This window comes from Callithrix jacchus, chromosome 14, assembly GCF_049354715.1.
Source record: "Callithrix jacchus isolate 240 chromosome 14, calJac240_pri, whole genome shotgun sequence".
Classification (NCBI taxonomy): Eukaryota; Metazoa; Chordata; class Mammalia; order Primates; family Cebidae; genus Callithrix; species Callithrix jacchus.
Window position 1 is genome coordinate 58507451 of NC_133515.1, and position 26255 is coordinate 58533705.

Here is a 26255-nt window from a genome sequence, read left to right on the forward strand (position 1 = left end):
GGGTTCACTTCAGTTGGCTGATGGAATTCTAACATATAAAGCACATTGAGGGGGTGGAGGCATTCGTTCTATTATAAATTAAACCTAGAAACCTTAGAAGTGATGAGTCAGATAATAATAAATCTTAATGACAACAGGATGCAGTTAAATATATAAAATATGTTGATAACTATGCATTTGCATGAGTTGATAAGTCAAGTTGCATGATCTTTGACTTTGTACAAGTTGCAAAACACCAGAAATGACACACAAGTAGGCAGGAGGCTAGTCAGCCTTTCAGAATGCAAAACTGAAGCTAAATAGTGCATTTTAGAAGCCCGACTTCTACCTGCACTACACAGGAGTTTCATTGTTATAAAAGCTTTCTTTTTCTGATGGTCATCACAGTCCTTTAGTTGGCTTACTTGAAAAAGGATCACTGTAAAGATTTCCCTATCTGTGCAAGAATTAGATAATGTGACAATTGTTAAACAGGAAATACTTATTAGATTCCTACCGTGTTGCATATTTTTAAATTTTATTTAAAATATGTATTAAAAACAAATGCACTTGTATACTTTAAAAGATTGAATTTTTATTTTATGTGACTTATAGCTCAGTAGAACTTATTTCTAAAATATATGCATAATTTCTTTTTTGTTTCATTTTTTATGGAAGTAGCTCCTTAAACTTAAAAAGAATATAAACCTAAATACAGATACCAAGGTTTCTTTTTAATTCGTTTACTGCTGCTTACATTTTGGAAGTCTCTTGATTCTGAGGAAAGAAATCATAGTGGACCTATCACTAAGAACTAAAATTGATCTATAATATTTATGTCATGTCATGGTATTTGAAAATGTTACTAAGAGCTTTGATGGCAATTATTTTTTCCCCCCTTTAAATAGTGATGTTGGAAGCCTCTGCAGAGAACATTTTACAGCAGGACTTTTGCCATGCTATCAAATTTGGAGTGAAATATACCCAACAAATAATTCAAGGCATCCAGCAGTTGGTAAAAGAAATTGGTGTTACCAAGAGGACACCTCAGAAGTTATTTACCCCTTCGCCAGAGATTGTGAAACATGCTCATAAGTAAGAACATCTGTGCAAATGAAAATATGAAATTGTCATCAGATTTAATTTCCTCTTGGGAGAAAAACTTCCCATGGAAGCACTGCCCATGCATTACTTCATAAATAGCACTTTTCTGTTTTAAGAGTAATTCCAATAAATATCTGTTTATTCCCTTAAAAAGGATAAGCCCACATCACTCTCGTAAGGCCTAACTTTGAATCTCAAATGAAAGACTGTGTTTATTGGTCAAGATTCAGGTAATCCCCACATCTCTCTTTGTCTAGGAAAAGGAGAATAAAGCATAAGATACTTGAATACTAAGGAAACTGTTGAGATTCTCAAAAAGAAATCAGATGTAATCACTGTTAAATGCCCAGTGCTTAGAATGTTAGGCAGACACTCTGTAAATGTAAATGAATCACTGGAAAATTATTTTATTTGAAAAAATTAAAAAGGTTAATACTTTTCCCTCAATGTCAGTTGCACAGCCATCAGTTAGACATTAAATTAACTCTTCCTAGCAAAAGAGTTTCCTGTGATAACTGAGCCAAAATGGGTGGAATGGAAGAAAGGAAGAGGTTTAAAAAAGTATGTAAAAGGTGAAATTAATTGAACAATTAAAAAGAAGAGAGCAGGATACCATATGTGATTTCCCCTGAGAGGGTGGGAGAAAGAAATTTGTGTTCTGTACCATAAATAGTAAACAGATGAGCAATGATAAATAGCAATATAAATTTTTAATTCTTTCTGAAGTATTTATTAAAGTTTTAGCTGATTATTATTAAATATTTCAGTTTTGTTTATAATAAAAACTGCCTGTTTCCAAATATTATGCTAACATTTATTTTGTGCTTAAATAGACTCACTATGGAGAAACTTTACGCAGTTTTTACAGATTATGAACATGATAAGGTAGGTATACCTGAATTTTGTCTTAAATAATTGTCCTAGGAATACATTTTTGTCATAACTCATGTAATTTTCTTTATGAATGTTAGCCCTATTTTTATTAGAAATTTCTAAACAAAAAGCTAACAAAAGCCCAACTGCTTATTTCTCCATTGTTTTGTTTTGTTTTTGAGACAAGATTTTCACTCTGTAGCCCAGGATGGAGTGCAGTGGTGTGATCTTGGCTCAGTACAACTTCCACCTTCCAGGGTCAAGCGGTTCTCCTGCCTCAGTCTCCTAAGTAGCTGGGATTACAGGTGCACGCCACCACGCCTGGCTATCTTTCGTACTTTTAGTAGAAACAGGGTTTCACCATTTTGGCCAGACTGGTCTGGAACTCCTGGCCTCAGGTGATCTGCCCACCTTGGCCTCCCAAAGTTCTTTTCTTTTTTAATGTAAGTTTTAGGGGAGTATACAAATGTATTTGAATGAATTAACAGTAATATTTGTCATAAATCAACCAATTCTAATATTTTAAAGAATATTACAGTTAGAGAAATCTGAGTAACTCACAATGTATTCATTGTATAATAATTAGAAAACAAAGGTTAAATGTTGCCATGTCTATGTAATAACTGAACCTCAACTTTCTTTTAGATTTCCAGGGATGAAGCTGTTAACAAAATAAGATTAGATACAGAGGAACAACTAAAAGGTAAATTTTATTTCATTTTTTTGTTGAGGGCAACCTTAATAAGGTATGGCCTGGCTCTTGCTTCTTGGGATTAAAAGTCAAAGAGGAAGGGCATCACGTCTGTAAGAAAAGGAGAGTTCAAAGGACTTTGACCTTTACAGCTGCTGTTCCCTAGGCCTGGAATGCTCTCTCATAGCCGGTGATCTTTTTCTAACTCAAGGCTCAAATGCCACCTCTTCTCCAAAGCTTCCCTGAACTGTTTCAGGGGAAAAAGAAAGTCCTTTTGCACAGAACCTCAATTACTATGTATTTTTTAATGTAAAAAGCGTTAAAAGAAATAATAGACTTTTTTTTTAACTTTGGTTGAAGATCTCAAATAAATGTTACTCTCATTGCTTCTCAGCTTCATTTTCTTTTTTTTTCTTTTTTTATTTTGAGACAGAGTCTCACTCTTGTTGCCCAGGCTGGAGTGCAGTGGCACGATCTTGGCTCACTGCAACCTCAGCCTCCCAGGTTCAAGCAATTCTCCTGCCTCAGCCTCCCAAGTAGCTGGAATTACAGGCATGCGCCACCATGCCTAGCTAATTTTTTTTGTATTTTTAGTAGAGACGGGGTTTCTCCATGTTGGTCAGGCTGGTCTTGAACTTCCAATCTCAGATGATCCACCTGCCTCGGCCTCCCAAAGTGCTGGAATTACAGGCGTGAGCCACTGTGCCTGGCCTCTCAGCTTTATTTTCAATAAACTTGCAGTAGTGATAGCTCACAGGGTTATTGCTAAATTAACTTCCATGAATGTGGCTAGCACTACATTTGATGCAGAGTAGGTACCTAGTAAATGTTGAATGTTCCTGATCTTTTCTGAATCAAACTCTTACCGTACAAGATGTGTAACTTGGTATATTGTCTTTTGAAAACCCAAAGATATTCTTTAAAATTCTTGAGTTCTTGATCTGTGAAATTGCAGTATTAATACCTAGTTTATGGGGATTAAATGAGTGAATCATATATATCTGTGCCTGGCACACAGTAAGTGTTCAATAAATATTAACCGATGCTATTCTTATTCTTAATACCTAGCGGAATTATAAGATACAAATCTTAGGTAATTCAGCTCTCCATAAATTATTAAGAAAAGGATCATATTATGTAATATCAATCTCACACAAACTGAATACGAATGAAGTATGACATAATTTTTGTTAATTTTTCTAATAAATATACTTTCACATGAATATTTAAGATTAAAAAAACAGGCTGGGCATGGCGTGTCATGCCTGTAATCCCAGCACTTTGGGAGGCTAAAGCAGACACTTAAGATCAGGAGTTCAAGACCAGCCTGGCCAACATGGTGAAACATCTCTACCAAAAATACAAAAATTGCCAAGTGTAGTGGCAGTCACCTATAACCCCAGCTACTCAGGAGGCCAAGGCACAACAATCACTGGAACCTAACCTATGAGGTGGAGGTTGCACTGAGCGAAGATCCACCACTGGACTCCAGCCTGGGCAATAGAGCAAAACTCTGTCTAGAAAAAAAGGAAAAAAACAAACAAACTGCTGTTAGCGTTGATAATATTAAGGCCATTAACTGTAATTGTCATTGAATAAGTTTAATCCTTTCTCACTACATTTCATTCTGTCTAGTAAGAAAGAAATTTTATAGCAAATACTGCCTTATTTTAAAAGAAAGTGATTTTTTGTCTATATTATACATAGTAGAATATCTTCACAGCCCTCTGGGTTGATAGGATAATATTTTAAATGTTTTGGTACTGATTGTTTTCCTTTACAAGTACAACTCAGTTAAAGCATAAAGATATTGAGGCCTAATATTAAAAATTATTCTTGTCTGAGGAAGATATGATACTAATATATCTTATGTGCCCATTTCTTATGTTTTGGTTACTTTGAAGTTATATTTAATAAACCATACACATGGCTGGGCACAGTGGCACATGCCTGTAATCTCAGTACTTTGGGAGGCCAACACGGGCAGATCACAAGGTCAAGAGATCAAGACCATCCTGGCCAATGTGGTGAAACCCCATCTCTACTAAAAATACAAAAATTAGCCAGGTATGGTGGTGTGCACCTATAGTCCCAGCTACTCAGGAGGCTGAGGCAGGAGAATTGCTTGAACCCAGGAGACAGAGGTTGCAGTGAGTCGAGATCGCACCACTGTACTCCAGCCTGGGCAACAGAGTGAGACTCTGTCTCAAAAAAATAAACCATACACATGAGAGAACAGTACTTAAAGCTTGGCATAAATTAATTGATAGGATAGAATAGCTTAACATCTAAGCCATAAGCTAAAAATAAAATAAAACCATAAGCCTTTGAGGCTAACAGATCTGTATTCAGGTCATAACTGTATCAGTTACTAGCTGTGTGGTCTCAGGCAGTTTACTCCACCTCTTTTTTTATTTTTTTAATTCACTGGTTATCTCTTACACCATACTCCACCCCTTTAAGCCTCAGTTTTTTCTTCTGTACAATAAGAATAATTCAATTTGTTTCATAAGTTGTAATGAAAGTTAAAAGTATTTAAAAAACAATAAAATGCCTGGCTCATGAAGGCACTTGACAAATATTAGATAGAAAACAGTTTGTAGGGATTCATAACATTTTGAAAATTGTTCCCCAATTTGCAGATTTAGATAAAGGAGAAAGAGTGAGGGTGACTACTCTTAAAACTGTCCATTAGGCTGGGCGCAGTGGCTCACGTCTATAATCCCAGCACCTTGGGAGGCTGAGGCGGGTAGCTCACCTGAGGTCGGGAGTTCAAAACTAGCTTGACCAACATGGAGAAGCCCCATCTCTACTGAAAATACAAAATTAGCTGTGCGTGGTAGCACATACCCGTAATCCCAGCTAATAGGGAGGCTGAGGCAGGAGAATCGCTTGAACCAGGGAGGCAGAGGTTGCCGTGAGCCAAGATCACACCACTGCACTCCAGCCTGGGCGATAGAGTGAGACTTTGTCTCCAAAAAAAAAAAAAGAAAAGGGAACTGATTTCAAAGCAAACTAAGTTCACAATAACAACACAGTTGTGGTACTTGGTACTTGATGTGTCACAGTTGCTTGAGAACATTTTACTTATCTACTTTGTTTGCCTGAGGACTAAATGTTCAAATTTATGTGACTTGGTTGATTCCTGTAGTTAATTGATTTTATGCTGTGAACTTCAGAGAAATCCTGTCTCCTCATAAGTAAAAATCTTTATTTTGGTTTGTTTTTCTATAGAAAAATTTCCAGAGGCCGATCCATTTGAAATAATAGAATCCTTCAATGTTGTTGCAAAGGAGGTTTTTAGAAGTATTATTTTGAATGAATACAAAAGGTAAACATACCCTTTTTTGATGAAATTGAAGCATGTACTGTCTCTGCAAGTTGCCTTGAAAATGGAAACTTCATCAAAGAAAGTTTATTTTCTTTCAAGTGAACAGTAAAGAATTATAATATTTGCTATATAAATGGACCCCTATTGAAGAATGAGTATATGGCAATATGACCATCTGTCTTGGGCCTTATGTGTAAAGCAGTGAGTGCTTGCCAGCCCTGACTGTATTTCAGGATTACCCGTGGAGCTCTTGATCAACACAGGTGTATAGATTGAACTGCAGACATTCTGATTCAGTGAATCAGGATAGTGCTCAATTATCTGTATTATTTTTTAAAGTTCCACAGACGATTGTGATACACAACTGAGGTTGAGAACATCCTGGCAGAGATAAAGATAGGTGATTTTTCTGATTTGTAGCATGATATTACATACTTATTTCTTCTATCACTATAGGTGCGATGGTCGGGATTTGACTTCACTTAGGAATGTAAGTTGTGAGGTAGATATGTTTAAAACCCTTCATGGATCAGCACTATTTCAAAGAGGACAAACACAGGTAATTTTTAAAAAAAGCTCTAATTATTTGCTAAATTAAGATTGTTTAATTAGATTTAATAGAAGTACATTAGTAGATGCTATAGGTTTTGTTATATAGTATAATTTATTTAGATTAATATGTGTAAGTTCTTGTTTGTTTTGTTTGAGACAAGGTCTTGCTTTGTTACTCATGCTGCAGTGCAGTGACATAATCATAGCTTATTGAAACCTCAAACTCCTGGACTCAGGCAATCCTCCCACCTCAGCTTCCTGAGTAGCTGGGACTGCAGACATGTTACCATGCCTGGCTAATTTTTAATTTTTTTTTTGTAGACAAAGTCTTACTATGTTGCCAAAGCTGGTCTCACACTCTTGGCTTCAAGCAATCCATTGTGCTGGGATTAGTGTTTTATGTGATTTCAACAGTTTTTTGTTGTTGTTGTTGTTGTTGTTGTTGTTTTTTAAGGTATACTTGCTATTCAATAAACTATGCTGTTTAGAGTGTATGATTTGGTAACTTTTCATATGTATACAACTGACAAACCAGTTAAGATAATGAACAGGCCAGGCATGGTTGTTCAGGCCCAGGAGTGAGGATTGCCTGAGGCCAAGAGTTTGAGGTTGCACTGATCTGTGGTCCTGCCATTGGGCTACCGAGCAAGACCCTGTCTCTTAAAAATTTTTTAAATAAAAAAGATAATGAACATATCTGTTACCCCCAAGAGTTTCCTTATGCCTTTTTGTAATTCCTTCTTCCTGCCCCCACCTCCTCAAGTGACTACTGATCTGCTTTTGTCACTATAAATTAGTTTGCATTTTCTAGAATTATCTGGTATTTCTGTTGTATCTTTCTTTTGATATTGGATATACAAAATTGATAACTCAGGCTCCAGTTTATGGCATATTGTTTTTGGGGTTTTTTTTTTTTTTTTTGAAGATGGAGTCTCACTCTGTCGCCCAGGCTGTAGTGCAGTTGCATAATTTCAGCTCACTGCAACCTCCGTCTCCTGGGTTCCAGTAATTCTGCCTCAGCCTCCTGACTAGCTGGGATTACAGGCACACGCCACCACACCCAGCTAATTTTTTTGTATTTTTAGTAGAGATAGGGTTTCACCATGTTGGTCATGCTGGTCTTGAACTCCTGACCTCATGATCCTCCTGCCTTGACCTCCCAAAGTGCTGGGATTACAGGCCTAAGCCACCACACCCAGCTGGCATATTGTCATTGTTGACCTGTTCAAGGCCCTCATTTATTTTCTCCATTTAGCCTGTATCACAGTTCTGTTCTTTTTCTTTACATAGGCACCTACTTTTTTGTATTTAACATGTAGCCTTCTGGTTCTTCTGTTCATATATTAATATTTACCTACATCTGTATTCATTGTCCGATATACCATATTATGCTTTATACCTCTTATATTAATTGTTTCTTTAATTCAGTCAATCTGATAGGTACCAAGAAGTATCTTGTGGCTTTAATTTATATTTTCCTGAGCATTATTTATGTAACAGCCAGTCAACATAGTCACTGCATAAATCATGCCCTGGGGAACTGCACACCACCAGGGCATTATTTTCACATGGATATTGATCCCTAGAGTTGTGCAGTATGGTGGCCCTGCCTCAGCTTTGCCTTTTTATGAATTTTCTGTCCATATCCTTTGGCCAGTTTTTCTTTCTTTAATATGGTTTAATGTATTGTAGCTACTTTGCAGTAATTTCTTGTAAGTGTTTTAAATATTCTTTTTGGTAACAAACTTTATGTATATATATGTTTCCTTCTTTATTGATTGCCTTTTAACTTTGCCTGCAGTAGCCTACTGTGTTTAGAGTAAATCTGAAATCTTTAGTTCTGATATAGTTTACCTTTTCACTTTTGAGGTGTATTTTTGAAGTTTTATTTAAGAAATTCTTCTGTACCTCAAAGTTATGAAGTTACCCACCTACTTTTTCTATTAGCTTTCTAGTTTTAGCTGTCAAATTTAGACCATTAATTGATCTTTGGATTTATTCCTACACGTTGTATGAAAAGAAAACCTCCATAGTGAGCCAATTTTACATTATTTACTAATACTTTATTTTTCTCAATGACTTGTGATGTCACCTTATGATAGTCAAAGTTTATAAATACATTGTTAAACTATATCTTTTTTCATTGTTATGTGAATTTTTGGGGCCACTGTCAAACAGTTTTAATTATGATTTTGGGGTACATTTTAACATCTGAGAAGCAAATCATCTTCCCTCTTTTCTCTTCCCTGCAAAATTGTTTTAAAATACAGGTACATTTGTTCCTTTTCTTCTTTTTTCTTTTTTTTTTTCTGAGACAGAATTTCACTTTTTCGCCCAGGCTGAAGTGCAATGGCACAATCTCAGCTCACTGCAACCTCCGCCTTCAGGTTTCAAGCAATTCTGCCTCAGCCTCCCGAGAAGCTAGGATTACAGGCACACGCCTTTATGCCCAGCTAAGTTTTGTATTTTCAGTAGAAACGGGGTTTCTCCATAGTGGCCAGGTTGGTCTCTAACTCCTGACCTCGTGATCCACCCACCTCAGCCTCCCAAAGTGCTGGGATTACAGGCGTGAGCCACCATGTCTGGCCCCATTTGTTCCTTTATTTGAATTTCAGTTTATATCAAGTTCTCAAAATATCCCTTTAGGATTTACAATAGTAATTGCACTAAATTTATAAATCTGAGAGAAGAATGTTACTTTCATAATTTAAGTTATAGTCTTTAGAGTTAATATAGTCTGTCTCACTTTTGATTAAGGTTTTCTTTTATGCTCTTTAATCAAGTTTTTTAAATGCCTTCATTAAGATGTTCTGTGTACTTTTGTTATTCATTGTGATAATCTCTGCCTTTGTAACTATAAAACTTAGTCCATTCATGTTAAATTTAATCATTGATATAATTGAATTTACTATCATTTTATTATTTATCTTTATTTTGCTGTTGTTTTTTGTTTTAGTTTTTACTTTCAGCCTTCTTTTTGAATTAATTGAATGTTTTTTATAGTTCTATTTTAATTTGTCTATTTACTTTTCAGCTGTACCTCTGAATTATTTTTCAGTGATTACTATAGAAATTACAGTATACGTACATAACTTCTCACAAGTCATTTTATTTGTATATATTTTAAAATTTTTGTAGAGACAGGGTTTCACTATGTTGCCCAAGCTAGTTTTGAACTCCTGGGCTCCAGTAGTCCTCTGGAGGCCTCAGCATCCCAAAGTGCTGGTATTACAGGCATGAGCCACCATGCAGGCCCTCACAGTCTTTTTAGAATTAATTTTGTACCACTTAACGTAAAGTGAAGAAACTTTGCAACCATTTAGTGCATTTCCCACCCCTTCTATCCTTTATATTGCAGTTGTCTTATGTGTTACAACTACATGTGTCATAAATCCACACAAGGCAATGTCATAACTTTTATACAATCATATATTTTAAGGAAGTGATAAAAAAAAGATGGCTTTTATATTGGCCCACAAATTTACCATTTCTGGTGCTTTTTATTCCTTCCTGAGGATCCAGGTATGGCTCTAGTATCATTTCCCTTCATTCTGACAAGACTTCATTTAATATCATCCTCTGAGTTTTCTAATAACAAATTCTAATTTTTTGTTCTTCGGAAATGTATTTATTTTGCCTTTATGTACAAAGAATCTTTTTTTTATTTTTTATTCATTTATTTTTTTTACCAGATACTGCATGTTCAGTGTACAAAGAATCTTTATGCTGGGGTGATTCTTTTTTCTTTTAGCACCTGAAGATGTTTCAGTGTTTTTTGTTCTCCATGTTTTTCTGATGAAAAGGATGCATTTAAATCATTGTTTCTTATATATTATGATTGTTTTCATGTGGGTGCTTTCAAGATTTGCTCCTTATCTTTGGTTTTCAGCATTATAATTGAAAGGTGTGGTTTCCTTTGAATTTATTCTGCTAAAAGTGTGCTGAGCCTAAATCTGTACATTCATGTCTTTCACCAAACTTCAGAATTTTTATCTATTCTTTCTTCAAATATTTTTTCCTGCCTCATTCTCTCTTCTTGCCTTCTGGAATTGTAACTGCACATATGTATCCTTTTGATACAGTTCTACAGGTGACTGTAACTATGTTCTCTTCCCTCTCTTCTGCAAATTGGACAATTTCTGTTCATTCATCTTCATGCTCCCTGACTCATGCTATCTCCTTTCCATTATGAGATATTAAAGTTTTCAGTTTTAGAATTTTCACTTATTCTTTTTTATGTCCTTTTTTTTTTGTTACACTACTGTGAGATTATTTCCACATACATTTTTTTAATGTCCTTTGAGTATAATTATAATAGCTGTTAAAAATCTTTTGCCTGCTAATCCACCTCCTTAATCAACTCAGAATCAGCCTCCATTCCTTGTCTTTTTTCTTGAGAATGTGCCCTGTTTCCTGTTTCCTTGTAGGTTGTATACTGGATGTTGTAAATGATACATTGTAGAGTCTCTGGATTATGTCTCTACAAAGAAGACTAATTTTTTTTTTTTCTTTTTTTGAGATGGAATCTCGCTCTGTTGCCCAGGCTGGAGTGCAGTAGTGCAATCTCGGCTCAATGCAACCTCCACCTCCCAGGTCCAAGCAATTTTGCCTCAGCCTCCTGAGTAGCTGGGACTACAGGTGCATACCACCATGCCTGGCTAATTTTTGTATTTTTAGTAGAGACTGTTTCACCATATTGGCAAGGCTGGTCTTGAACTCCTGACATTGTGATCTGCCTGCCTCTGCCTCTCAAAGTGCTGGGATTACAGGCATGAGTCACCACACCAGGCCTGATTTTTTAAAATTTTAAGCAGGCAGTTTTATTGTCTGAACCTGTATTGAGGCTTTCTCAGCGGACTCTCACACATAGTTCTTAAAAATACTGCTCTCTCTTCCTCCCTTCCTTCCCCAGCACTCCTAGTGCAGTGCTTTACATTTCTAGTCTGTATGATGTTAGAACTTTGGATTATTGAGGTTTACACATAGTATGAATATTTATAGGATAAATAAGTGTTTACTGCACTTAGTAGGATGGCAAGCTTTGTGTAGGATGTACTTAGCTCATTCTTTTAAGAGTTAGTTGGATTCTTCAAATATTTTTAGTTTTCATCTTTGTGGTTAGTATATTAAAGCCTGAGAAATTCATTCTTCTTTTTTAGGTGCTTTGTACTGTTACATTTGATTCCTTAGAATCGAGTATTAAGTCGGATCAAGTTATAACAGCTATAAAGTAAGTTACGTTTTTATGATGTTTGTTATGTTTTACGATGTTCTAGTATATAATTAAAGCTTATGTGATATATTATTAATCATTGTTACTTTTTTTAGCTTGTATTTTTGTACTTTATTTTCTGTTTACATCATGATTTCAAAGGATTGTGTGTGTGTGTGCTATAGTGTCTTCTAAATCACTGGTTTGCAACAAATATCGGTAAATCATTTAATTTTTTAATGTGAGTACATTTAGTTTGTTCTGTGTCTCTAAGAATGGTTTCTTAGGACAGACTTCCTTGGTAATCTTGAATGGATTGGTTTTTCTATTTGAAACCAGAAGGCAAATAAATAAACAAAAGTTCCCATTGCTGAAACTAAGCTGGAGGCTGTTAATGAAAAGCCTTGTCTAATCCCAAGCCACATTGTGATTTTGTGTTCAGAAGTACTTGGCTGTCCTCATCTGCTCCTAAAAAGTCACCAATAAAATCATGCTGATCATTTTTGATGATAAGAATCTGTATTGCAGTCCTCACCAGCATTATTGCATCAGAGTCTTGACAGTCATAGCCAGTTCTTTATTTTCCTCAGTGCCATTAGGGCTACTCTCAGTTCCCTAGTTAAGGGTCTCAGAAGACCACAGGGCTCAGCCTCCCTTTTCCTGCTGCCCAATTGATGAGGATAATTCCCAGTATCTTCAGGATAGCCCTGTAATTGATTTCCATATATCTGATAAAATCAACAGTGCAGCTCTGTGTGTGAAGGTGGAATGCAGAGCACTGGGCTTGCTCAGGGAACCTCCATATATTCTTGTCTTAGGTCTATAACCTATGTAAATAAAGGGGCACATGTCGTCACTCAGCCACACTGGCCTTTGGTTTCTATTTCTCGTAAAATGAACGGGGCCAACGACCCCCTGTAATGCTATCTAGCTCCCCAATTCTGTGATTCCTTTAGTCCTTTGAAGGAGTTTGATTTTTAGATTTCTTTTTCCAAAGTTACAGTTTATGATCATGCAGATTCTGCCCCATCCCAGGAATTTTTCTTCATTTCCCATGTTGACTGGGAGAAGCATTGTAGCTCTGAGATTTAACTAATGTTATTATAGCATTTAGGATTCTCTCAGTAGTTGTTAATGCTTAAAAATACATCTATTGTGTTAGTATTAAAATTTGGATTTAAGGACTTACATTTAAAGCAAAATTGGCTTTCTAAATCTGTACAATTTATTAATAAGCCACAGGAGAAAATAGCATCTCACAATTATCCTTCTAATTAATTCTATGGTTTTCAGTTTCAGTCTAATATTTATTAATACCTAGTTGTTTTGTGAAATCCCCTTAAATATGTTTTAGTTGTTTATTTAAACACATTTTTTTCCTGTGATGTTTTTAATATGATGCCTTTTATTTGTAGTGGGATAAAAGATAAAAATTTCATGCTGCATTATGAGGTAAGGTGAATTTTTTTCCCCCAAATTTTATTTTATTTATATTTGTGAGACAAGGTCTCTGTTGCCTAGGCTGGAGTGAGTGGTGCAGTCTCAGCTCACTGCAACCTCTGCCTCCCAGGCTCAAGATATCCTCCCGCCTCCTGAGTAGCTAGGATTATAGGCATGCAATCACAATTGGCTAATTTTTCTATTTTTTTCTAGAGAATGTTGCTCAGGCTGGAACATTTTATTTTTAAAAACTTCCAGGATACAATAGAGTTGAAAGAACTTCACAGTGACTATCTATATATCCACTATCTGGATTTTACCAATAATCATATTTTACTTTGCTAGTTTTATCATATATCTATTAAGGTCAATTTGGGGGCTACTATTTTATTGTTTACAAAAGGCATGGTAAGCTTTGTGTAGAATGATAAGTAGAGAGAGATATAAGTAGTATTTTAGAGAATACTTTAGTACTACTTTAGATACTTTATTCACAACAAATCCTAAGGGACCAGATGTAGTATAACGTACTGTTAATTTTGTTATTTGAATAATATACATATGGAGAGTAGGGCATGGTGGCTCAAACCTGTAATCCCAGCCCTTTGGGAGGCGGAGGCAGGAGAATAGCTGAGCTCAGAAATTTAAGACCAGCTTGCGCAACATAGTGAGATCCTGTCTCTACAAAAAAAAAATATATAAAAATTAGCCACACATGGTGGCACATGCCTATAGTCCCAGCTGCTTGGGAGGCTGAGGGAGGATCGCTTGATCCCAAGAGGTTGAGACTGCAGCAAGCCATGATTGCCCGCTGCACTTCAGCCTGGGTAGCAGAGTAAGACCCTGTGTCAAAAAATAAAAGTAAAAAGAATATAACATGAGAGTAGCAAGTCATTTTGCTTTTGTAGAATCCTTGTTGGCTGCCCAGAATCCCAGCATTTCACTTTTGTTGAATCTGTTATAATCAATAGAGAACATTTTTTATGGAAAGTATATGCTACAGAATATCCATAAACTTCAAGGGTCACACAGGTCTTGAATCCCTTATAAATATCCTGTTCTAGATACACCCTGGTGCTACAGAAGCCAGAGAGGAATTGTAATTCAGTAAATCAGATTCTTTGTCATGAGCTGGAGAGCACATGGCAGTCTAAAAAGGGCAGCTGTATAAAATGGAGCTCTAGCTATATCTCTTTATTTATAAAGCACAGGTACTGAAAACTGTATAAAACAAAGTATGGCTTAATAAGTTTTTATAAGGCAAATACCCTTTTAACCACCAGCCAAGTCAGGAAAGTTAACATTGCCAGCAACCTCAAAAGCCCCTTCAGGTTCTTCATCCCAATGTCAATACCCTCCTCTCCTAAAAGTAACTATTCTCCTAAGTTTTAGAGTAACCGTCTAGGATTGCCTGGTTCCATTTCTAGATACTATAGTTTAGTGGGGTTTTTTTATTTAAAAAGTTTGGTATTTCCTTTTTTGTTTTAGTTTGTTTATTTGAGACAAAGTCTCACTGTGTCACCCAGGCCAGAGAGTAGTGACACCATCTTGGCTCACTGCACCTTCCACCTCCCAGGCTTAAGTGATCCTCCTGCCTTACCCGCACACCCCTTCCCCCACCAAGTAGCTGGGACTACGGGCACCACCACACCCTGCTAATTTTTATATTTTTGTAGAGGTGGGGTTTTGCCATGTTGCCCAGGCTGAACTCAAACTCATGGACTTGAGCAGCCTTCCTGCCTCAGCCTCCCTAAGAGCTGGGATTACAGATGTGAGCCACCATACCCAGCCTGATATTTAAGTCTTTTTAAATCTATACATTTCTCCTCCATTACATCCTTTTTTTTTTACAGTCTTATTTGTTGAAGCCCCATAACCATTTGACATATAGTCTCCCATCCCACAGGCTGGGTTTTGCTGACTGCACACTCATGGTGTAATTCAGCATGTTCCTCTGCCCTCTATTTCCTGCAAATTGACTGCTAGATCCAGAGGTTTAATCAGATTCTTGCTCCATCACTGCTTTTAAAAATTTTTCTTGTTAAACTGAAATTACAGATTTTGGGGGAGATTTTTTTTTTTGAAACAAGGTCTCTGTCGCATAGGCTGGAATGCAGTGGCGCAATCTCAGCTCATTACAACCTCCACTTCCTGGGTTCAAGCAATTCTTGTGCCTCATCCTCATGAGTAGCTGGGATTACAGGCATGTACCACCATGGCTGGCTAATTTTTGTATTAGTAGATACAGAGTCTCACCATGTTGGCCAGGCTAGTCTCAAACTCCTGAGTTCAAGTGATCTGCCTGCCTCAGCCTCCCAAAGTGCTGGGATTATAGGCATAAACCACTGTGCCCAGCCTGAAATTACAGATTTTTATGGGAAATCTTCCAGTTCTCAAATTATCACAATGAATTCACATTCCTTCAAGGTAACATATCCATCAAATGAAACAGTTTGGCTAAAATAAAACTCTTATGGAAAAGAGCTGTTTCCTCCATACATTTTTGTCATTATGTTTTGCTTGAGAAATACTTCAAAATATGCAACTTGCCATTCATGTATTTTGTTTCATATCTGAAAGAGGTGGTGGAGAGAGACAATTCAAAAAGTATCAGTGTAAATTGTTTCAATTTAGCGAAATAAATGTTGGGTTTGCTGTGGAAAAAGCTGTGAATATTCAGTGTATACTTTTATAAATATGTCTGTTTTCTTTCAAAAATACAACATTTTGTTATTGTTAATAATTTAAACATTATGGAAATTTATGGTGTAAATCCCCATATGCTTCCAGTTCCCACACCCCAAGCTATTTACACACTGGAAATAGCTACTTATAGCAATTTGGTATGTATGTTAAATTTACATCATACATTTTCTGTGTATTTATTAAGGTACTTTTTTTAAAAAAAAAAATGAGATTCCACTGTTCTAGAAGTTTTTTTAATATTTTGGTAATATAACTTGGACATCTTTTCATGTCAATTGTATATGTGTGTGTGTTTCTTTTTTAAGTTTCCTCCTTATGCAACTAATGAAATTGGCAAAGTCACTGGTTTAAATAGAAGAGAACTTGGGCATGGTAAGTACAGATCTGTAAACTTACATGGTATTCTTACAGAGACTTAGTACTTTTTATTTTTGCCCCACCACCTGACTTAGTACATTTTTTACTTACTGTTTTCTATTCTAATTTAGGTGCTCTTGCTGAGAAAGCTTTGTATCCTGTTATTCCCAAAGATTTTCCTTTCACCATAAGAGTTACATCTGAAGTCCTGGAGTCAAATGGTATGGATCGAAATACTAATTTCATAGTAAAGACCAAATTCCCTATTCTGTTATTAAGTTTTCAAATGTAATGTTACATTATGTTTATTACTACAGAACCCAAGTTTATTGCAAGAAAAAAATGTATTGAATTAATCATATACTTGTCTGAAACTCTGTTCTTAGCTAACGAGTTGCTTTGAAAGCAATATAAAACATATTTTTCTTTATCTGTTATAATAGATCCAGTTTGGCTTGTTTATTTTATTTCTAACCACAGAACAAGGCTAGCAGAAGAGGAAGGGCCAAAATAGAGTAATCATTAGGCAGGGGTCACCTGTCACATATCCACATGAATAATAAGTGGACATCACAGATGGAGTCTAGGCTAAAAGGTCACATTTAAATAAAAAATTCAGGCCAGGTATGGTGGCTCATGCCTGTAATCCCAGCACTTTCGCCAAGTGCTGGAGGCCAAGGCAGGTGGATCCCGAGGTCAGGAGATTGAGACCATCCTGGCCAACATGGTGAAACCCCCGTCTCTACTAAAAATACAAAAAATTTAGCTGGGCGTGGTGGCGCATGCCTGTAGTCCTAGCTACTCAGGAGGCTGAAGCAGAAGAATCACTTGGACCCAGGAGATGGAGGTTGCAGTGAGCCGAAATTGTGCCACTGCCCTCCAGCCTGGGTGACAGAGCGAAACTCCATCTCAAAAAAAAAAAATCTTGGCCAGGCGCGGTGGCTCAAGCCTGTAATCCCAGCACTTTGGGAGGCCGAGGCGGGTGGATCACGAGGTCGGCAGATCGAGACCATCCTGGTCAACATGGTGAAACCCCGTCTCTACTAAAAATTACAAAAAATTAGCTGGGCACGGTGGCATGTGCCTGTAATCCCAGCTACTCAGGAGGCTGAAGCAGGAGAATTGCCTGAACCCAGGAGGCAGAGGTTGCGGTGAGCCGAGATCGCGCCATTGCACTCCAGCCTGGGTAACAAGAGCGAAACTCCATCTCAAAAAAAAAAAAATCTTTGTAGCAATACTGTGCAATAGAACTTTTTGTGATGGGTTGGGTGCAGTGGCTCATGCCTATAATCCCAGCACTTTGGGAGGCCAAAGCAGGTGGATCACAAGGTCAGGAGATTGAGACCATCCTGGTTAACATGGTGAAACCCTGTCTCTACTAAAAATACAAAAAAATAGCTGGGCATGGTGGCAGGCACCTGTAGTCCCAGCTACTCGGGAAGCAGAGACAGGAGAATTGCTTAAACTCGGGAGATGGATGTTGCAGTGAGCAAAGATAGTGGCACTGTACTCCAGCCTGGGTGACAAAGCGAGACTCTATCTTGGGGGAAAAAAAAAAATTCTTGTGATGATAGAAATCCTCTTTATCTGTGCTGTCTAGTTGAGGAATTGAATTTATTTTAATTGATTTAACTTTAAGTAAAGCCCCATAGTTTATAGCTTAGGAGAGTTTGCCTTAGGTGCCTTTAATAAAAAGGAAGAAAAGACTATTGAATATTTGTATTGTAATTGAATATTTATAAGGAAATAACCAATAACATTTTCTACATTTAAAAAATCAGTATTCTATAAAGCAGCTGTTATTCTTTCTGTAGGGTCATCTTCTATGGCATCTGCATGTGGTGGAAGTTTAGCATTAATGGATTCAGGTAAAAGAATTATGTCTCAAAACTGCGAATATTGCTCATGCCTGTAATCCCAGCACTTTGGGAGGCCAAGACAAGAGAGGCTCACTTGAGGCCAAGAGTTCAAGACAAGCCTGAGCAGCATAGCAAAACCCCATCTCTACCAAAAAAAATTTAAAAAAAAAAAAAAAGCTAGCCTTTTATATACACCTGTTACTATAAAATGTAAGATTTATTTTAAATTGGATTTTAGTAAAACTCAAAGTCAGATTACAGTTGACCAAATAAAGCCAGAGACAAAATAGTTGAAAAATACAGCTTCAGATAGCCAGATAACTGCTGGAATCCTTATTTTTAGCTAAAAGCAGTACACTGAAAAACTTTTATTTGCATTGGTGACCTAGTAAACTTTATTTCCTTCCAAAAGGTAGAGAGCTCCAGAATTGATTCCAATAACCAAGGAAGTTTTGATTAGTAAGTACTATTAGGACTCATAAGAGAAAGCAACTGTAATCCTTCAGTTGATTTATACAAGCCAAGAGAACAATGCCACTCAGGCATGTACACAGAATTTTAGGAAGGCAGACTACAAATGGTTCATTATAATCCCCGGATCTAAAACAGCAAACAGGAAAGCATTATCATGCTAGGAGATTCTTAGAACCAATTTGTGCCAAACCATCATCAGTGGTGCTATTCAAGAAGTTAGTAAAGTTAGTTAGTAAAATGTCTTTACTTAGTAAAGACACTAACAAGGCCACAGAAGGAGTTCTCTGATAAGTTCACACATTTACAGTACTGGCATGAAAGACAGAAAGGAGGACCATAACAAAGGATGAAATAAAAAATGGTGTGAGGCTGGGTGAGGTGGCTCACGCCTGTAATCCCAGCACTTTGGGAGGCTGAGGTGGACGGATCACAAGGTCAAGAGATCAAGACCATCCTGGCCAACATAGTGAAACCCCATCACTATTAAAAAAAAAATGGTGTGAATATATAATAATATTATCTAGAAAAATTTAAAAACAGGCCAAAGCAAAAAAGGTTAAAGGTACTTTTCTAATTTATTCAATGGGAGAAAACATAATCTGATATTTAAGGCAGCTGGCTACTGCTGCTACTATTTTCATCTTAATTCTTTCACTCTACAAATCTTTACTCTGTGGCACCTATGTGCCAAACACTGATCTAAGTTCTTAGGACATGGTGATGAACAAAACAGCCCTTGTCTTCATGGCACTTGTGTTTCTCAGCCTTCTAAATCTCATATTGGAAAACACTGAACAAATCTTTAAAAAGGTGAACTGAAAAATAAAAGATGACATCATAAGAGTCTTTACTTGACATTTTTAAATGAATTCATATCTTTTAGTCTAGAGAAAAACTCATCCTTGAGTTTTAATGAGAACTCAGGATGAGATTACTGAAGTATAATGGCAGTCATTGAGAAATCCTGGAGACTGGTATCCCAAGGACAGAAAATAGTCTTATTATTGGAAGAAAAGAAAAGTGTTTTCTATAAAGTATAACCCAGTGAACTTGACAGTGACCCTCAACAAGACTTTTAAGGACTTATAAAAATAATGGTTTTTAAGTAGTTTATAAAGGAAAGGGGCCATCACGGTGGTGGTTCACACCTGTAATCCCAGCACTTTGGGAGGCCGAGGCAGGTGGATCACTTGAGGTCAGGAGTTTGAGACCTGCATGGCCAACATACTGAAACCCTGTCTCTACTAAAAATACAAAAATTAGCCGGGCATGGTGGTGGGCACCTGTAATCCCAGGTACTCGGGAGGCTGAGGCAGGAGAATCTCTTGAACCCAGGAGGCAGAGGTTGCAGTGAGCAGAGATCGGGTCACTGCACCCAGCCTAGGAAACAGAGTGACTCCGTCTCAAAAAAAAAAAAAAGAAAAGGGACTACAGAGAGAAGCCAGAAGAGACACCTCCAAAATAAGTCATGCCATTGTTAATTCACTTTCTGTTTTTGAAGAAATTACTAGATTTGCAGTAGAGGGTGTTGCTATTGGTGTGAGGTATGTATAAATCAGCTTTACGTTTAATGATATCTTGTGTAAGTGATGCAGAAATTTAGACTAGATAAGAGGTGCACCAATCATACTGATTAAGGGATGAGCAAAGGGACTGTTTAATCTGATCAGCAGGTCAAAGGAGGATCTCAAGTTGAAGACTTGAGGATGCTTATTTCAGCCCTGTCTCTTTCAGTGTTTACTAGACTGAGAACACTGGCCTGCCAATAAAATGGATACTGATTAAAAAGAATGAGTGACTGATTTGTTAAATGACAAAATTGAACAGGATAAAACAAAACATGGAGCTCAATATTTTAAATTTGAAGAGTCAAAAACCCAAACAAAGTTAAATTTGATAAGAATGAGTGTCAAATCCTGTGGGATGGGCCAATAAAAGTATACAGTTCAATTCAAAAATGAGTGCTTTCCCTGCCCTAAGTGAGGCACTGTGCTATGCCCCAGGGATACAAATTGTACCCAGTTTTTGAAAATGCTTAAAGATTTGAAAACAAGCAAAAAGATACTAATAGATCAAAGAAGTAGTGATACAAATATATATGAGGCATACAAGGTGATTGATGAACTAGGCTGAGCATAACTGACTGAGAGAGACTACATTTCATCTAATTTTAAAGGCTGAGTAGTTGTTGACTGGGCATATTAGGAGCAAGGCCTATATTTCACATGAAATGACCAGCATGTGCAAAGTTAAGTTAAACAGTGTAGTATGTTTCAGGAATATACTCGAAGAGGTGTTAAGGTAATAAACTAGAACCAGATGTTGAAGGTGATTGTTACGCTAAGGAGTTTGGACTTAAAGCCAGAATTTTTCCAATTCAGTATTCCATGGAATTTATTGTATGCCATGCAAAAATTTGTTTTAAAGTAAGTTTCAGCAGGGGTACGCAGGTTTATTTAATGTGGGTTAAATAGACTTTAAAAAGCTAATTGGAATACTGACTCTCTAGGAATAGGACGTAATATTTTTCCAAATTTATTTGACCACAGAATATGTACAAAAATTTCCTGAAAGCAGGCAATGGAGAACCTGGAGGATTTTATGAAAAACAGTGGCATGATTTGAATCTGCTTTTGTTTTTGACAAACAGTTTTTCCCAGCTTAAGTGATGAATGGCCCTGGGGAGTGAGATGAGAGAGACTAAGAAGTAAAGAGAAACTAAAATCTGGGAAGCCATACAGGGAGATTGTTACTAGGGCAGGAAATGATGTGGACTTAGACTAAAAGTAACAATAGGTATTTTAATATTTAGGGTAAAGGACAGCTTTCTAAAAAATAAACAGATCTTTGTGACTTGATGGGATATAGAAATGAGGAAAGAAATGATGATTCTGGCATGTGTGTATTAGTTGGTTTCAACCAAAGAATGCAGGAGGAAAAGGATTTTTTGAAAGTGGTTCAGTTTTGAATGTATATATATTTCTTTTATTATTATGATGATTATTATTTATAGAGATGAAGTCTCACTATGTTGCCCAAGCTGGTCTCAAATTCCTGAGTTAGATCCTCTCATCTCTGCCTGCCAAAGCATTGGAATTACAAGCGTGAGCCACCAGGTCTGGCTCAATTTGGAATACATATTTAAGGTGCTTTGGGGACATGAAGCCAGATATGTCTGACAAGCAGTTTACTTACGCAGGTCCAGGGTTTGGTACAGAGAGCTGGACAGAATGGACAGATTTTTAAGTCATCAACATTATAGGCGGTGGTTGAAACCATGAGTATAGATAAGATTGCTTAGAGAAAATGAAATGAAATCCATACTCCTTTTTATCAAAGTAAATTCCAAGTGACCAAAATGTAAGCATTTTTAAACAAATGAAAGATGGTTAACTTTTATCAAAATCTTGGAGAAGAAAAGCTCAGCTAAGCAAAACCCAGGAACCATGATTGTGTAAATTAAAAATTATACACAGAAAACTAATCACCATAAGAAAGTCAACAAACTAGGAAATAAAATATTTTATATTTATATGTTATAAAACATACTATTTTTATATTTTAATAAAGATCTATCCATACTGAAAGAAAATCAATAATAAAAAGACTGCCAACCAAGTAGAAAAATGGTTGAAGGCCATGAACAGGGAGTTCTCAAAATAAGACGTATAAATAGGTTTATGAACATGAAAAAGTTTTCAACCTCAATCATAAAAAATAGGTCAGATTTAAAATAATCAACCATTTTGTACCTTTTAAATTGAGAAAAATCAAAAGATTTGACAAGAAATAAGAATATAGGATAGCATGTACCTTCTTATACTAGTAGTAAAAGTTTAAAATGCTATGTCTTTAGAAGGCAGTTTGACAGTGTAACAAATGTAAATGCACATGCATTTTGACTCAGCAGTCACTTCTGTGTGTGACTTACAAAACATATAGGGAGTACTATGCAGCCATTCAAAGGAATAAAGTAGAGCTTTGTGTGGTGGTATGTATCAATATCCAAGACATGTTATTAAGTGGAAAAAGGCAAGGTGCAGAACAGTAAATGCATACAGTATGCTGCCATGAGTAGAGAAAACAAAAGATTATATTTACATTTAATGCTTGTGCACAGAAAATTTTCCAGGAGGATACACTAATGGTAGCTGCCATGGGGAGGTAAACTGAGGGGTTCAGGCTGGAAGAATTTACCAAATAGATGCTTACTTTCCAACAAAAAGAACAAGACATCAGAAGCAAAAGAGCAAAGCAATGGATATTTTAAGAGTTACAAAGTTTGCTATTATTAGAGAAGTTTTTTGCTGGATAGAGTACTTGTTTACATCGTTTAGGGAACTTCATTATATGTTCAAAAACAAATGAAGTAGTCAGATGACCTCTTAAGACTTTTCCAACTCAGCTTTGGTGATTGTCAATTTAGACAACAGTATCCACTTACATTAAAAATAAATGTCAGCTGGGCACGGTGGCTTGTACCTGTCCCAACACTTCGGGAGGCCAAAGCTAGTGGATCTCCTGAGGTCAGGAGTTCAAGACCAGCATGGCCAACATGGTGAAACCCCGTCTCTACTAAAAATACAAAAAAAAATAGCCAGGCATGGTAGCAGGCGCCTATATTCCCAGCTATTCAGGAGGCTGAGGTGGGAGGATCTCTTGAACCCAGGAGGCAAAGGCTACAGTGAGCCAAGATCATGCCATTGCACTCCAGCCTGGGCAACAGAGTGAGACTCCCTCTCAAAAAAAAAAAAAAAAGTTAATAGATAAATAAGTGTTTTAAGCTGATGTACATATAACCTACAAAAGTTCTTTTTCCCAATTATAGGGGTTCCAATTTCATCTGCTGTCGCAGGCGTAGCAATAGGATTGGTCACCAAAACCGATCCTGAGAAGGGTGAAATAGATGATTATCGTTTGCTGACAGATATTCTGGCAAGTATATTCCCAGTTTTAAATATTTAATAATGAATAATAAATATAAATTAAAATTAAAAGATAAAAGCAAATCAAATAATGGTGAAGACTGTATGTACTTTGCACGTAGCATATTCTTAGAAGAAAGCTAGTATTGAAGAACAGGTACTTGTTCTTCCTCCTCTGCAGGTTCATCTTGGCTCTTAAAGGATGTGATTTTAAAATAGATATTATATTAATAGTAATAGATGAGGCACAGTTGGTTATACCTGTAATCCCAGCACTTTAGGAAGCTGAGGCACATGGATCACTTGGAGTCAGGAGATCAAGACCAGCCTGGCTAATGTGGCAAAACCCCATCTCTACTAAAATTACAAAAATTAGCCGGGCATGTAATCCCAGCTACTCGACAGACTGAGGCAGAACTGCTTGAACCCAGGAGGCAGAGGTTATAGTGGGCCAAGACTGTGCCACTGCACTCCAGCCTAGGCAAGAGATCAAGACTCTGTCTCTAAATAAATAAAATGATTACTTTAAACAAATAGTGATACTTACACTTAAGTATTACAGTAGTACACAGTGTAAGTTTTCATAATGGCTCACTTTAGGATGATCATAAATTTATCCTTATGCATTAATGAGGCAAAGAAATCTAAAAATGATGTTTCTGGTGAAAATAATTGTAGCTTAAAAAGTCACAAATTGGAAGCAATAGTTAATGTAGAAAACATTGCCCTGTGTTTTCTCTTAGAGGATATGGTTGACTTCTAAAACTTTTTTTTGAGATGTTTCTATAGTGAATATGTTGATTTTGGTTTGTTTAAAACTATGTCATAACTTTTTTAATTCCTGAAGGGAATCGAAGATTACAATGGTGACATGGACTTCAAAATGGCTGGCACTAATAAAGGAATAACTGCGTTACAGGTATTTTAAAACTCATTTTGTTTCATTTTTGTAGCATTTAAATAATGCCATGGGTCAATATTTATATAATTCTCTGACTTTTCTATCTTAGGCTGATATTAAATTACCTGGAATACCAATAAAAATTGTAATGGAGGCTGTTCAACAAGCTTCAGGTGAGCCAGTGTACTTGATTCTCCTTTCATTCTGTTCCAGTTTGCTAATGGGAACTATAGTTCTCATTATGCTTATTATAAAATATTGCTTTAAAAAGTGGAATTTCAAATGACAACTCAGATGAAGTACTGGCCAGGTGCAATGGCTGACGTCTGTAATCCTAGCACTTTGGGAGGCCGAGGTGGGCGGATCACTTGAGGTCAGGAGTTCTAGACCAGCCTAGCCAACATGGTGAAACCCTGTCCCTACTAAAAATACAAAAATTAACCAGGCATGGTGGCACATGCCTGTAATCCCAGCTACTCAGGAGGCTGAGACAGAGAATCGCTTGAGCCCCAGGAGTTCAAGACCAGTCTGGGCAACACAGACCCCATATCTATTTAAAAAAAAAAAAAAACGAAGAACTAAGTTTTGGGGGCACATGAATAAACATCAAAGTTGGTTACCAGTGAAATTTCAATTTTTGCAAATAAGGCAACTCTCTTTAAGATAGGATTTATGGAGAAAAGAATATGAGTGAATTTTCAAGGTAATTAGTGTGTGGAGAGCTTCAATTATTAAGCTAAAGGGTTTGGATTATACATCATAAAAACTAAGAGTGCAGCTATTTCAGATCATATTTATGTAGTTAAAACTTTTATTGTGTTTTTATCTCTTCTAGTGGCAAAAAAGGAGATATTACAGATCATGAACAAAACTATTTCAAAACCTCGAGCATCTAGAAAAGAAAATGGACCTATTGTAGGTAATACATTAAAATTTTAGTGATCATTGTAAGAAACATTAATATTATGAACAAATATTACTGTTTTTAAATTGTTTTTACCCAACACACAAAATAAAAATATTTTAAATACTTTTGTAGCTAAAATGCTTTAAATTTTAGGAAATATTCTTTAACACTTTTCAGTAATTTTAATCATCTACTTTTCTGTTTTATAGTAAAATATTTTTACATGTGTCTAGGTTAAAAAAAAAGTGACCATGACATGTTTTTAGGTTCATGTATCTATTTGAATTGTTTACATATTTGTCTGTATTACATTCCAGAAACTGTTCAGGTTCCATTGTCAAAACGAGCAAAATTTGTTGGACCAGGTGGATATAACTTAAAAAAACTTCAGGCAGAAACAGGTAAGAGTTGTATGAAGTTTGAGGTTTTTTAATTCAATGCTAGACCATATCAGGATTTTTTTGGTAACATTTCATAGTTGAATATATAGAATAATTTTTAGTTTTTAACTTTAGAGGAATTATTACTTAGTTATTTCTTGTTATTCTGCTTTCACTTAATTTTATTTATACTCTTTTATTTAAAGAGTATACACAATTTATTTTTCCTGAAGCAATGTTTGAATTACCTAGTACTTCAAGGTTTGAGGTTATTGCAAGAGCGTGAGAAGCAGAGTCACCTTAGCCATTTGCTAAGATTGAGTAACTGATGTGATTTTGTCCCTCATTCATTTATTTACCCTTCTAAAGAGTAAGCAGGAGCAAGAAAAATGGTGAGGAAAGTGTTCTATTATAGTTTTTACTTGTAATTAAGAGAGCAGAACCAAAATTTGTGTTGGTATATTTGATTCCACCTGGTGGTGAGCTTCAATAAATCAAGCATATTGGCTCACCACTGTATCCCCAGGGCCTACCTAGTATCACTGGAATGAGCAAGTTAACTTT

At 36.3% G+C, this 26255-nt stretch overlaps 1 protein-coding gene across 2 annotated transcripts in view; it reads left to right on the plus strand.

The window, feature by feature from the left end:
- PNPT1 (polyribonucleotide nucleotidyltransferase 1) overlaps positions 1-26255 on the plus strand; it is a 60912-nt gene that overhangs the window by 22773 nt on the left and 11884 nt on the right. The window contains exons 9-23 of one of the 2 annotated variants that reach the window (XM_002757742.7): positions 888-1074; positions 1917-1968; positions 2602-2659; positions 5882-5978; positions 6435-6537; positions 11690-11760; positions 13158-13194; positions 16194-16260; positions 16377-16466; positions 18060-18113; positions 23407-23513; positions 24351-24422; positions 24514-24577; positions 25240-25323; positions 25629-25712. In XM_002757742.7, the coding sequence (XP_002757788.1) occupies positions 888-1074; positions 1917-1968; positions 2602-2659; positions 5882-5978; positions 6435-6537; positions 11690-11760; positions 13158-13194; positions 16194-16260; positions 16377-16466; positions 18060-18113; positions 23407-23513; positions 24351-24422; positions 24514-24577; positions 25240-25323; positions 25629-25712 (1227 nt within the window). The remainder of the gene's footprint in view (positions 1-887; positions 1075-1916; positions 1969-2601; positions 2660-5881; positions 5979-6434; positions 6538-11689; positions 11761-13157; positions 13195-16193; positions 16261-16376; positions 16467-18059; positions 18114-23406; positions 23514-24350; positions 24423-24513; positions 24578-25239; positions 25324-25628; positions 25713-26255) is intronic. The other variant, XM_008980683.5, reaches the window with a different exon arrangement.